This window comes from Rhincodon typus, chromosome 33, assembly GCF_021869965.1.
Source record: "Rhincodon typus isolate 14 chromosome 33, sRhiTyp1.1, whole genome shotgun sequence".
Classification (NCBI taxonomy): Eukaryota; Metazoa; Chordata; class Chondrichthyes; order Orectolobiformes; family Rhincodontidae; genus Rhincodon; species Rhincodon typus.
The window spans coordinates 1,152,344-1,165,522 of record NC_063364.1 but is presented as its reverse complement, the minus strand read 5'-3'; the positions used below and the strand labels follow the sequence as shown (position 1 = coordinate 1,165,522).

General features: G+C 41.9%; 1 protein-coding gene across 4 annotated transcripts in view; it reads left to right on the top strand.

Moving 5' to 3' along the window:
• Positions 1-13,179, top strand: part of lrrk1 (leucine-rich repeat kinase 1) — a 191,774-nt gene that overhangs the window by 103,771 nt on the left and 74,824 nt on the right. For all 4 annotated transcript variants that reach the window (XM_048615947.1, XM_048615946.1, XM_048615948.1 and 1 more), the window contains exons 13-16: positions 5,028-5,157; positions 5,583-5,695; positions 6,511-6,725; positions 8,822-8,986. In XM_048615947.1, coding sequence (XP_048471904.1) covers positions 5,028-5,157; positions 5,583-5,695; positions 6,511-6,725; positions 8,822-8,986 — 623 coding nt within the window. The remainder of the gene's footprint in view (positions 1-5,027; positions 5,158-5,582; positions 5,696-6,510; positions 6,726-8,821; positions 8,987-13,179) is intronic.

Here is a 13,179-nt window from a genome sequence, read left to right as displayed (position 1 = left end):
TGAAAACTTTACTCTTAAAGATCTACATTTTACTGTTGTTTCACAAATTGTATTTGCATATTGTTCACTATTTAACTGCATCTGCCACTTAACTGATCATTTACATTCCTCCTTACCGCAGTAGATCACTAGTAACCACACCAACAGGGCAAGAGAGTTAGTTATGGAATAGAACTCTCTGACCTACCCATCCTGGGCCTCATTCTGAATTGGACTACAACTCAGTCCAATAAAGGTGACTTATCATTATAAAAATCTCTCATTTGAACACTTCGTCACACATCATCTGCCAACAAATGAACTGTTTTTCATTTTCTTTGTTCTTCGAATGTGGGAATCACTAGCAAGCTGACATTTATTTCCAATCTCTGGTTATGCTTGAGGTTATTGTAAGATGCCTTTCTGCATGGCTGCAAGTTCATTTCAGGGGGCAATTAATTATCCAGGCACCTTCATGGAATACCAGAATGCCAAGTAGACCAGACTGTTTTAGAAAAGTAGGTTTTCTTCCTTGGAGAATGAATCTGAAATTACTTGGATTTCTATGGCAATCTGACAGCTTCTTGATTGCTTTTACTCATTTCAGATGTTTTAAACCAAATTCAATTTCTCAAACTTCCTTTATGAGAATTGAGCTAATATTCCCTGCACTACCTGATTAGTAGAACTGTGTTCCCACAGCCAAGGAAAGAAACTGCCCAAGCATTAATTGGCAGAGAATTTTTTGTAGAGTTTTACAGTAGAGGGAAAGGCTATTTGGTCCATTGAGTGTTTGCCAGTTCTCTGATCCATCTATCCCATTACATACATTCTCGCACTCTTTAGTTGGTCAGCATTGAAAGGATAATATGTTAACATTTGGCACCATTTTACTGAGATTAAGATGTTTCTATGTACACCAGTATTGGGCTGTAATAGTCTACCCCTTCAATGGGCCATTAATATTGTGGACCAATCCTCCTCCTGCGTTTGATATTGGCAATGATGAGTGCAAATGTTTGAACAGCTGCAAGTGCTGAACCACGGTGTTGAACTCAACCAGTCACTGTGACAAAGTATCCCACGCTTCATCTACCGCCTGAGAAAAGATGTTTTTCCTAACTGCTCTGCTCATTCCCTTGATGAACATTGACCCTGAATCTCCAACAAGGTCTTCCCCTATTTGCTCTACCAGAACCATTCCTACATTTAAAAACATCCATAAAATCTCTTCCACATTCCCTGTTCCATAATTTCCAGTGGAAAGAGAAAATTGAGCGCTTAGCTGCTTTGGTGTGGCTCTGCTGAATGAATGAATGAGCTTTATTGTCACATGTACTCAAATGAGCACAGTGAAAAGTTTGCTATGTCGCCGCTTATGGCGCCATCTTAGGTACAGATACTTAAGTATTTGGTACAAAGTCCAGCATAAGATTAAAAGTTTTTTTTTAAAAAATGTACTCGAATTTCAGTCCTTTTCACACAAGTCCAGCACCTAACCTCTAGACCACAAAAGGCCAAGTTTCCAGACCGCACTGGGCTTCAAAACCCAAGGCCTCGCCTCCAGTCCGCAAGGGCCTTGACTCCCCATGACGGCCTCTGGTCTGTGACCCATCTCCCCGCGATGGCCAGAGGTCTGTGACCCGCTGCCCCATGATGGCCTCCGGTCCGGGACTTGCCTCCTCCATTCCCCTCTGAGTAAGTTTAAAAAGTAAAATGTTTTTAAAAGTCTCAGGAAAAGAGAAAAAAGAGCCACCATGTTATCCAGAAAAATAAGGAAAAAATAAAAAGAACGGGCGGAGAAGAAGAAATCCGGCTGGAGCGTCCTACTCTGTTGCCATCTTGACTGTTGACCATTGTATTCCAAATATGTTGGACCTGTCTTTAAAAACTGTCTACTGGCCAAAAGCAAGAATACAGTAAATGTGATTGAAAATTTCAGCTGTTCGCTGTTGTATTGGAATAAACGTTGTATGTTCTATGGAAACAGGAAGAGAACTGTGACCTTGTTGGATGTTTATTATAGACCTTCAAAAAGTAGGTAGGCAGTAGAAGAGAGCAAATTATGGAAATTTGAAAGACAAGTAGGGTTGTGATAGTTGGTGATTTCAATTGCCCTAGGGTAGACTGTGAAAAGGTAGTATGGGGGATAAAGTAGGAGAGAGGAGAAATTCCTGCAATGTGTGCACCAGAACTTTCTGGAACAGGACATTTCCAGCCCTACCAGGGAGGGAGCTGTGCTGGAACTGGCCTGAGGAAATGGGGCAAGCCAAATCGAGAATGAGAGAGTGGGAAATCTTTTGGGAAACAGCGATCATAACATAATAAGATTCAATGTTAAGTTGGAAAAGAATAAAATTCAGTCAAAGATTAAGATTCCAGACTCGAAAAGAGTAGATCTTAGGAGTCTAAAAGTTAAACTGGAGCAAAATGATTGAAAACTCATTTTGGTGGATAAAACACTGCATGAAAAATGGGACAATTTCAAAAGGGAAATGAATAGGGCGCAAGCCAGGTATATATCCATGAGAAATAAATATAGGGTATCCAAAGCTAGAGTATTCTGGGTGACTAAGGATATTGATGAGAAAATAATAAAGAAAAATTAATTATATGATGCATACAGGAATAATAACAGTTATAGAAATTAGGAAGAGTATTTCAAATGCAGGAGAGAGGCTAACGCTGGAATAAGGAAGGCTAAGAGACGCATGAGGAAAGGATGGCAAGCTGTACTAAAACAAATAGTAAAATGTTCTTCAAACATATCAATATAAAAGATAAGTGATGGATAGAGTGGAGCCCTTAAGGTAAGCTGCTCACTGAAGGAAAAGATATCACAGAAGTACCAACTAAATATTTTGCTCCTGACTTTACCAAATTAGAGGATGATGACAATGGCTTAGTTGAAAATGTGGGTGTTGAATAACTGAGCAGTATAGTGATAGTTAAAGAAGAGGTCCTAAAAAGGGTGGCAACACTCCAGGTAGAGAAGTCGCCAGGCCAAACGAGATGCATCCTAGATTGCTGAGAAAAGTACAGGAGCAAATTGCAAAGCTGTTGACAAATTTCCAAGCGCCTCTGAACACGGAAGTAGCCCTGGGGGTCTGGAGGATTGCAAATGTGATACTACTGTTTAAGAAAGGGACAAATGATAACCCAGTAATAGGGAAACTGATGGAGGCCATAATACGAGATAAGGTAAATATATGCTTAGAGAAAAATAAGTTAATACCAGACAGTCAGCATCACTTTGTCATGGTCATGTCTGACAAATGTAATTGAATTCGTTGACAATGTGACACAGGTAGTGGATAAGGATATTCCTGTGGATATTGTATTTTGGAACTATCAGAAAGCATTTGATACAGTGCCACATGTCAGATTGGTCAGCAAATTAGAAATGTTTGGGTTTGATGGATCCTTGGTAGCATGGATTAGAAGTTGGCTAAAAGATAGGAAACAGAGGGTAGGTATAGATGGACATTTCTCAGACTGGAGATAAGTTGAAAGTCGTGTTCCTCTGGGGTCAGTGTTGAAACCTTTGCCTTTTCTGATTTATAGAAATGATTTGAAGATAGGTGTGGAGGGTAAAATCTCTAAATTTGCCAATGATGCTAAGCTAGGGAGAATAGTGAATCATGGGAATGATGCTGAGTGACTTCAGAAAGACATTGGCAAGTTGACCGAATAGGTAAACACCTAACAGATGAATTTCAATGCAAAGAAATGTGAGATAATGCATATTGATAGGAAGAACACAGACAATACAGATGCAATGGTACAACTTTGAGGGGAGTACAGAAGCAGAGGAATCTCAGGGTTCAAGTGCATAATTCTCTGCAGGTGGCCAGGCAAGTTGAAACTGTTGCTAAGAAGGCTTATAGGATCCTTGGATTTATAAACAGAGGGATAGAGTATAAAAACAAGGAGGTGATGTCTTTACAAATCATTGATCAGACTATTTTTGGAGTATTGTGTTCAGTTCTGGACACCTGCGATGGCACAATGGCTCAGTGGTTAGCACCACTGCCTCACAGCACCAGTGACCTGCATTTCATTGCAGCCTAGGGCCATTTTCTGTGTGGAGTTTGCACAGTCTCTGTGCGTGGGGTTCCTCCCGGTACTCCAGTTTCCTCTCAAAGTCCAAAGATGTGCAGGTTAGGTGGATTGGCCATGCTAAATTGCCCATAGTGTCCAGGAATGTGCAGGCTAGGTGGATTAGCCACGGGATTTGCAGGGTTGCAGATTTAGGGTAGGGTATTGGGTCTGAGTGGGATGCTGTTCCAAGGCGTGATGTGGACTCAATGGGCCGAATGACCTGCTTCCAAGCTGTAGGGATTCTATGATTTTAAAAAAGGATGTTAAAGCTCTGGAGAGATTGCTAAGGAGATTTACTAAAATGATACCAGAATAAGAGATTTTAGATATGAGGAAAGATTAGATAAATTGGGCTCATTCCCCTTGGAGCAGAGAAGGTTAAGAGGTGACCTTAATGAGGTGTTCAAAATTATGAACAACTTTGACAGGGTAAAGAAGGATATTCTTTCCACTGGTTGATATGTCAGTAACTAGGGGTCACATTTTCAAGATTGTCAACAAGTGTGCTAGGAGTGAGATGAGGAGAAATGTCTTTACTCAGAGATGATAGATTTGCAATGTTTTGCCTGGGAGAATGGTAGAGGCAGATTCTATGGGAGGTTTCTAAAGAAATCTGGATATATATTTAAAAGTGTTGAGTTTACAGAGATGGGACTGGAGAATGGGGCTCGCTAGGTAACTCTTTCTGGAACCAGTACGGACACAATGAGTCAAGTGGCCTCCTCTACTATAAAATTCTGTGATTCTATTTTGGTTTCACTAGTGGGGAACAGGGAGCAGTCTCAGTCCTATTTCCTACTGTGTTTCTGAAAACCAGTGTCAGAGTTCTTCAGTGTAGTCAGTGTCTACACTGTTGTGCAAATGTAACACTGCCCTAACAGAAAGGCGGACAGTAATTTGTAATGAAACACTAACGGAGCAACATGCATTCATTCTTTTATTTTCAGTTTCACCAGTTGAATTCCCACAGTTCCTTGGTGAGTGCTTAGAGGTTCTGCACCTGGACAACAACTTTCTTGATTCAGTCCCTCAGTCAGTGTGCTGGCTGCGATCGCTCTCTGAGCTGTACCTTTCAAAGTAAGTCAGCTACTTGTTTATAATAACTCAAAAGTATGGGATTACTGTAGACTCCTGTAGTGACAGCAGCATGCTTTATTCAATTGAAAGCTGTGGCCAGATTGTTAAAAGTTTATTTTCTAGAAAAACATTACCATCTAGTTAATGAATGTTTCTGCTAGACTCCCCTCCGTGGAATTTATTCCACAGAGAGTGGAAAAAGTCCATGTTTTAGTTCAGTCTGTTATGGGCAGGTAGGCTGTGTCTATCCCTCAGGGTTAAGAAGGACAAAATAAATAAAATAATTTTCTTGTATATGGTACCTTAATTATAATAAACTGGAGTTTATCAGACGAACTGACTCCAAAATCAGTTGGTTACTTGCACAGTGGATTAGTGTAGATTCTGTCTGTCTGTACAACTTAATACTTCTTCTGTTTCATCAGCAACCCTGGAATTCGGGAGCTCCCTGCTGAGCTAGGCCAGTTGGCTAATCTGTGGCAGCTGGATATCGATCAATTAAATATCTCTAATGTGCCCACAGAGATCAGAAATGAAGGTAAATTGAGCTTGTATTCATTATTCCAATGTTCTTCCAACTACCAGTGATGTGACATTATGTCAAGACATGGGGGTGTTTTCAAGTTAGGCGATGGTGCAGATTGGAACTTAGGCACAAGAAGAGCCCATGTAGATCTGAGGCTGTTCTACCTTTCAGTGAGACTATGGCTGAACTATTCATGGTGTTTTAATGATATATAAGGCTTTCTCAACTTCCACCATTTTCTAAATTCATCATTTCTATCCTTTTTTCACCGTGCTCTGCTCAGAGATAATGACTTCACATTTGTCTATATTGAAATCCATTGTCATAGGTTTACTAGTTGATGTAATTGATTATTAACCTATTGTGATTTTATACCTCAATCTACTCACCAGACTCCGCTCCCTCACCAGAGCCCCCCAACTCTTCCACAACTCTCTAATTGGAGCTGCCGCCTCAGTTCCACCACCCTGACTGGAATTCGCCTCGTCCCTGGACCCAGCCTCCTCACTGGAGCCCTTCCCCGAACCTGACCCTGACCCCTCTCTGGACCCAGCTCCAAACAATTCGGATAATTCTAATGTAATTTGGAAGATTATAGAATTGACATGATGCAGTTTGTCACTGGAGGATTAAGTGTTGCTCTGAAAATACTTTGAGATTATCAACTGTTTGATTTGGAGAGTCATTTAACTTAAAGTATAAATTAAGTCTAGCAATGGACATTGAGTTTCATAACAGGCAGTTAGAAGAGGAATTTGATCTAAATCACAAGAACAGTGCTGCATTGCAATTTGGTAAATTACTTGTCACTTGTAACCATCTTACAGGCCCCAGTTCAATACTGACCTATCTGAGAGCACAGCTGCGGAAAGCTGAGCCCTGCAAACTAATGAAGATGATCATTGTTGGACCTCCCCGTCAAGGAAAATCCACGCTGTTGGAGACCCTGCAGTCTGGAAAGCCCACTCAAAGCATGTCCAAAGAAAGTAGCATCCAAACTACGAACTGGGAACTTCTACGACCTGCCAATGTCAAGACAAAGGTACCATGAGTTTTACTTGACTGCAACTTATGTTCCAGTGATATTATAGCATTATTGAAGTATAATACTATGTGGGTTCAGAGAATCTGAAGGGTCTTATTTTCTTTTTTGTTGCTTTTAAATATCAGAATGGAAAGCCGAATAATCTTCTTCCGTCCACTCCTGATCTGCTCTAAGAATCCAGAAACACATCCAGTTTTATCCAATGGAGAAAGTGTAGTTCATCAGCCTCTGCCTAACCGGGGCTGAGGGAGAATGCTTACTCACATCAGATTTTTAATAAAAATGCAAGCTCTATGAAAATCTGAAATAAAATGGAAAACGCTGGAAATGGTTGCCTGGTCTGGAATATCTGTGTAGAGGGAAACAGATAGGTCACAGACCTGAAATGTTCACTCTATTTGTTGCTCCATAGATTGCCAGACCTGCTGAGTTTTGTTTGTTTTCATTTCAATTTTCAAAAAGCTCAGTGAGAGGATCAGTGTGGACTCAATGGGCTGAATGACTTGCTTTCACACTGTAGGGATTCTATGATCCATGATTTAAAAGTGAGAGAAGGGAAGGGGGTAAAGGAACATAGAGCCAGGACTTGTGAGATTAGAAAACTGCTTGTATTTTGTTTTATTTTGTTTTTCCTGGAAGTTGGGCTTTGCTGATATTTGTTGCCCATCCCTGATTGCCCTTGAACTGAGTTCTTTGCAAGGGCCATTTCAGAAGCAGTTAAGAGTCATCCCATTGCTTTGGATCTGGAGTCACATGCAGGCCACACTACAATAAGGATGGCAAATTTTCTTCCCTGAAAGACATTAGTGAACCAGGTAGGTTTTTACAACAATCAAAGATTGGTCTTGAAACACCATTTTTGAGACTAGATTTATCTTCAAGATTTCTAAATTGAAATTACATTTGAAATGATTAGATTTATTGTTGTCACATGTACCTAAGTACAGTGAAAAGTTTTGTTTTGTGGGCAGCACAGGTAGATCATAGCAAACAAGGATATACAGATCATAGATAACAAGGTGTAGAGCTGGATGAACACAACAGGCCAAGCAGCATCAGAGGAGCAGGAAGGCTGACATTTCGGGCCTAGACCCTTCTTCAGAAAAAGTTTTCTGCACAGGAGGTCCACAAAGCACAATTGACGTTAAATTTGTAATTCTGCCTGTTGCAATTGGTGGGATTTGATACGTTGTGCCCAGAGCATTAGCCTGGCTGTCTATTGTTTGGTGACAATATTGCTACATTACCATCTCTCTTTTTGTGGGTCCCATTTTGTGTGGAGGGAAGCACCAACATGGTAGGGGTCAATTTTCTTTAGACTCTTTGATTTTCCTGGGGGCTAACTTTTTGATTGTTTTAGACCAAATTTTTAATTTTCAAGGGCGCATTTTTCATTCTCACTAACTCATTTATCAAGTAATGCAGTCATGTGTGGCAGCGCTTTCTGTATCTGTGTTGATATACAGGGTATTTCGTGAAGTCTCTTCTCTCTATTGGTCAGTTTTCTGCCAAGTAGGACAGCCGCAGATTTTTCACTGTCTGCTCTCCAATGGGTTTTCTTACACCGCGGGACATACATTTTCATAAATCTTTGAGACCTCGGCCTACTTTAGGGAGCTTTCTCTTTTGCCTGCTGAGCTCTACAGGTTTACATCATTAATGGACAGGATCAGTATGCAAAATAATGTCTTCATTATAACTCTACTCCTCCCTGTCCACCAAGCAGTTTCCACCACTAGAGCAGGATTAAAATTGACCACAGTGCAGTGACGTTTTGTCCAAAATAGAGAAAGGGCAATAACTTTCACCTTGCAACAATGTCAATGTATGAAGTCTTTTCCATCATTCTGCTGCTTTCTCAGCCATGCCTAATGGCACGTTGCAAGGGTACATTTCCAAATTCCACATATCTAACAGGGAGGCTCACATCATTCCTTTGAAGAATGTACTTTGATAGAAACATTGAAGTATGTAGGAGACCATTTGGTCCATCGTGCCTGTTAAAGCGAATCTCCGGCAAACTGGTCACTGTAATTAACTATGTTACAGAATGCTACAAGTGTAGTTTTGTTTGTTTTTACCTTAATTCACAGGTGGATTCAGTGGTGTTTAATGTGTGGGATGTTGGAGGTACTGCCATAATGTCAACAGTCAATCAGTGCTTCTTCACTGATAAAGCCCTCTATGTGGTGGTGTGGAATCTGGCTCTTGGAGAGGAGGCAGTGGCAAACCTGCAGTCGTGGCTACTGAACATTGAGGTAGGAAATAGACCTTATGAAAAATAACTGTGGCATGACCTGCAAAAGTACAAACTCTCCAAACCCTTGCTTGGCTTGTATGTTAGAGAGAAACCCAACGGCAAGGCTGTCCTTCAGCAGTACACATTAGCAGATTGGGAACACAATTGGAATTTGCGTACTTTGTTTTATTTTAAAATAATCATTTGATATGCGTGTTGATGGTTAGGCCAACTATTGGTTGCCTGTCCCTAATTGTGCATGAGAAATTGGTGGTAAACTACCTTCTTGAACCACTGCAGTGTGGTATAGATAGAGCCATAGTGCTGTTTGGAAGAGAGTTTCAGGACTTTGAGGCAGCAGCAGGAACAGCAATATAGTTCTGAATCAAGATGGTATTTTGTGTGGCTTGGATTTGCAGGGAATGGTGGTCCCATGCATCTGCTGCCCATATTCTTCCACGTAGTAGAAGATGCATGTTTGAAGGAGACTGTGAGAATTACTTCAGTGCATCCCATAGATATTATTGTCAGTGATGAAGAATGTAAATGTTGAAGGTGGTGGCTGTGGTGCCGGTCAAAGGGACTGCTTTGTCTTGGTTGGTGTTGAGCTGCTTGCATGTTGTTGGACAGGTAGTTATCCAGGCAAGGGGTAATATTCCCTGAATAAGAGTATTCACATTTCTGATTTGTGCCTTGTAGATGGTGGGCAGGCCTTTGGGAGACAGGAGGTAAGTTACCCACTACAGGATTCACAGCTTCTGACCTGCTCTTGTAGCTACAGTATTTGTGTGACTGGTTCAGTTCAGTTTTGGGTTAATGGTAGTCCCCAGAGTGTTGAAATGGAGGATTCACTAATTTTAATACTGTTTCATTTAAGAGAAGATAAATTTAGACTTTCAATTGCTTAGAAGCGGTAATTCCCTGGCGCTTACCTGATGCGATTGTTGCTTGTGGCTTATCAACCTAAGTCTGAATGTTGTCCACATCTTCTTGCATATGAATATGGACTGCTTCTGTGTTTGAGGATGGTTATGGATAGTGCTGAATATTGTTCAGTGATCCGCAAACATCGCCACATTTGACCTTATGATGAAGGGAAGGTCATTGATAAAGCATCTGAAGATGACTGGGTCTAGGATACTACCCTCAGGAACTCTTGCAGGGATGTCCTGGGACTGACATAACTGAAATCAAGAAATTTCGACAATCATCCTTTGTGCGAAATGTGACTTCAACCAGCAGAAAGTTTGTGCCCTGTTCCCAATGACTTTAGTTTTGCTGGAAGTCGTTGATACCATGTTTAATGAAATAATACCTTGATGTTTCTTATCTCATCTTTGAAATTAAGCTGTTTTGTCCATATTTAGACCAAAGCTGCAAATGAACTCAGGAGCTGAGTGGCCTCAGAAAAAACCAAATTGAACATCCGTGTACAGATTATTGAGGAGCAAGTGCCACTTGATGGCACTGTCAATGACTTCTTTCATCACTTTGCCGAGGATCAAGAAGAGAATGATGGCTTGGATTTGTTCCTACCTTTGTGTACAGGACATACCTGGGCAATTTTCCACATTGTCTCTAAGGTGGCTATGTTGGTGCTGTACTGGAACAGCTTGGCCAGGGGTACAGCAAGATGTGGAGCACAAGACCTCAGTCCTGTTGCTGAAGTGTTGTCAGGGCCCATAAACTTTGCTGTATTCAACTTAAGAGACTGATCCCTTCTCATATAGAACTCAACATTGCCTCAATGTGTGTGCAGAAGATGAGGCCCCACAGTGTAAATAAAGTGCCAAACCTGGCCATCCTAACAAAGATGGAGATCTAGTGGAGCTGTCTGCTCAAGAAGGGGAGCATTACCATTAGTGCTGGAGGTGGTGAAGATCTAAAGGAATTGCATTTGGTCTGGAATTGCATAGGCTAGAAATGTGTATGGCGATGTCTGGAAGTGAGCACCTGTGTGACCACTGTAGTGTTGGAGCTATGTTCTACGAGATACAGCAGTATCTGCATTATTTGTTGTCAAGTGTTAATCACCCTTGTTAACTTGACGAGAAAACCTTTTGGTCCTTGCAGCCAACATCCCCAAGGAACTGGACTTGACCTCTGAGGGACAGGAAGGCACTTCAGAGAGTGCACACTCCCATCCACACTCCTCACTTGCTATCATCTCATATTCTTGCGTGATTGACCAAACCTGGGGCTCAGCCAGTTTGAATACTACACTCTGAGCAGCAGATCGGCTGTCAGAGGCAATGACAGTCTAGGCCTCTAGCACGAAGGAGTGAGGGATACCAAGCACATGTTGTGTCGCAGACAAATGATGAATCTCTGAGGTTGTCTGTGAGGCAGCATCTTAGATGCCCTATGGGAGATGAATGACGGTCTGTTTGAAATTCCAGAGCAAATGCAAACCCTGGCAAGGAAATTTGAGGAGTCTATGCAGGCCATGTACAATTGGCATCTTCCATTGAGAAATCAGAGACTTAAACGGGGAACGAGAAGCGGCAGCACGTTCCTTACATGCTGGGTGCGTGACACTCGGCTCGATCGATGTGTGCCATTGTTGAACAGAGATCAGACTCATGTCTCTGCCAGGTCTGTGCCACCTCAGGTGAGCAGGGAGGGCTGCAACAACAGAGGATACTCCTGCCACTAGGCAGAACTCACTCAAAATGCCAGAGCCCTCACCGCTTAGACAAGCAGAAGTTGCCTGAAACAAATGCCATCAACGTTATCCAGGCCAGTGAGATAACCAACCTGTTAGCGAAGAAAGGGGTGCTCTGCGGTGGAACCTCCATTGGTTGGATTGTATTTGAGGTTGGGGACATGTTTAATCCACCTGCTCAGTATGCTATCACGCACCTCTGGAATAGGTGGGATTTAGAGACAGGCATATTACTACTGCACCACAAGACCCTCATATATGGTTGTGTCCCATTTATTATCACTGTTTAGAATGTTGTCATAATTGAGGTGAGTTTTTGTGTCTGGTGATAAACACGGCAAGCCAATGGCCTTTCCCAGCGGACCCTTGAGACCCCATGAAGAGAGACATGCTGATGTGGGCCTTTGGGTCGGTGTGTGTGAGCTGCCAGTTGGGGTTGATCAATGAAACGAGGTGCCTCATTGCGACATTTGGCAGTGTGGCTCAAGACGTTTCAATGAATCACTTTTTGATCAGAAGCTCCTGTGTCTCCCTCAGAACAAACCTCTGACCCTCATGTGGTATGGCAGCCTAACCTACATCCAAAAGTTCTTCAGCTAATTTATTGTTCAATTCCTCCTTGGTGATAAAAGATTTCCTCATTCTCCTCGTCTCCCCTTTACAGAGCCACATGTTGTTGTGCATAGCAAACAATCAGGGAGTTCTGAGCCAGCACATTCTACAAGGCCAGCAGATTGGTCCAAGTGTTGGAATCTCATCTTTTGAAGACCTGTGGTCGTCTTAATAGTCACTTTGTTTGAAGCATAGCTCACTTTGTATGGTTCCTCTTCAATTTGGGGATGCCTGACTAGGGGCACAATTTTAAAATTAGGGAATGTCATTTAGGTCTGAAATAAGGAGAATTTATTTACTAGGGGGTTGTGAACCTTTGGAATTCTCTACTACAAAGGGCTCTGGAAGCTCAGTCTTTGAGTATGTTTAAGGTAGAGACTTCTGATTACCAATGACACATGGGGTTATGGAGATGGGTTGAGTAAAAGACATTGAAGTGTTTAATAAGCTATTATTATATTGAGTGGTGCGGGAGGTTCAATGGGCTGAGCAGCCTACTTCTGTTCGTTTTGTTATAAGCCACCTTTTAACTGGATGGCATTACGTACAAGCGTCCAACTATTTCGTTGACCAGGTTCCACAGAGGTGTGGCAGTTGGGAGTAGCTGAGGTTGTGAGCATCATCACTGTTCCCAAGCTGCCACGCCCCAGGATCCACAGCCAGTGGCTCAAAACAATCCAATGTCGGGGAATTAAATCCTTTTCAATTCAATCATATCTATAATTGTTCCATACATGCTTTGATGGGCACGTGTAAACAATTATCCTTTGCACGTTGGAAAGTCCCTCATTGGCCCTGAAGCCTCTTTCTCTTTCAGCCTGATTGTTGACACCACTGATAATTGATAACATGGTCCGTTCAAGCTCTGAAGCAGTGCAGTAGTTCCAGACTCGACACAATTGGTTGCTGAGATAACAAGGTGTAGAGCTGGATGA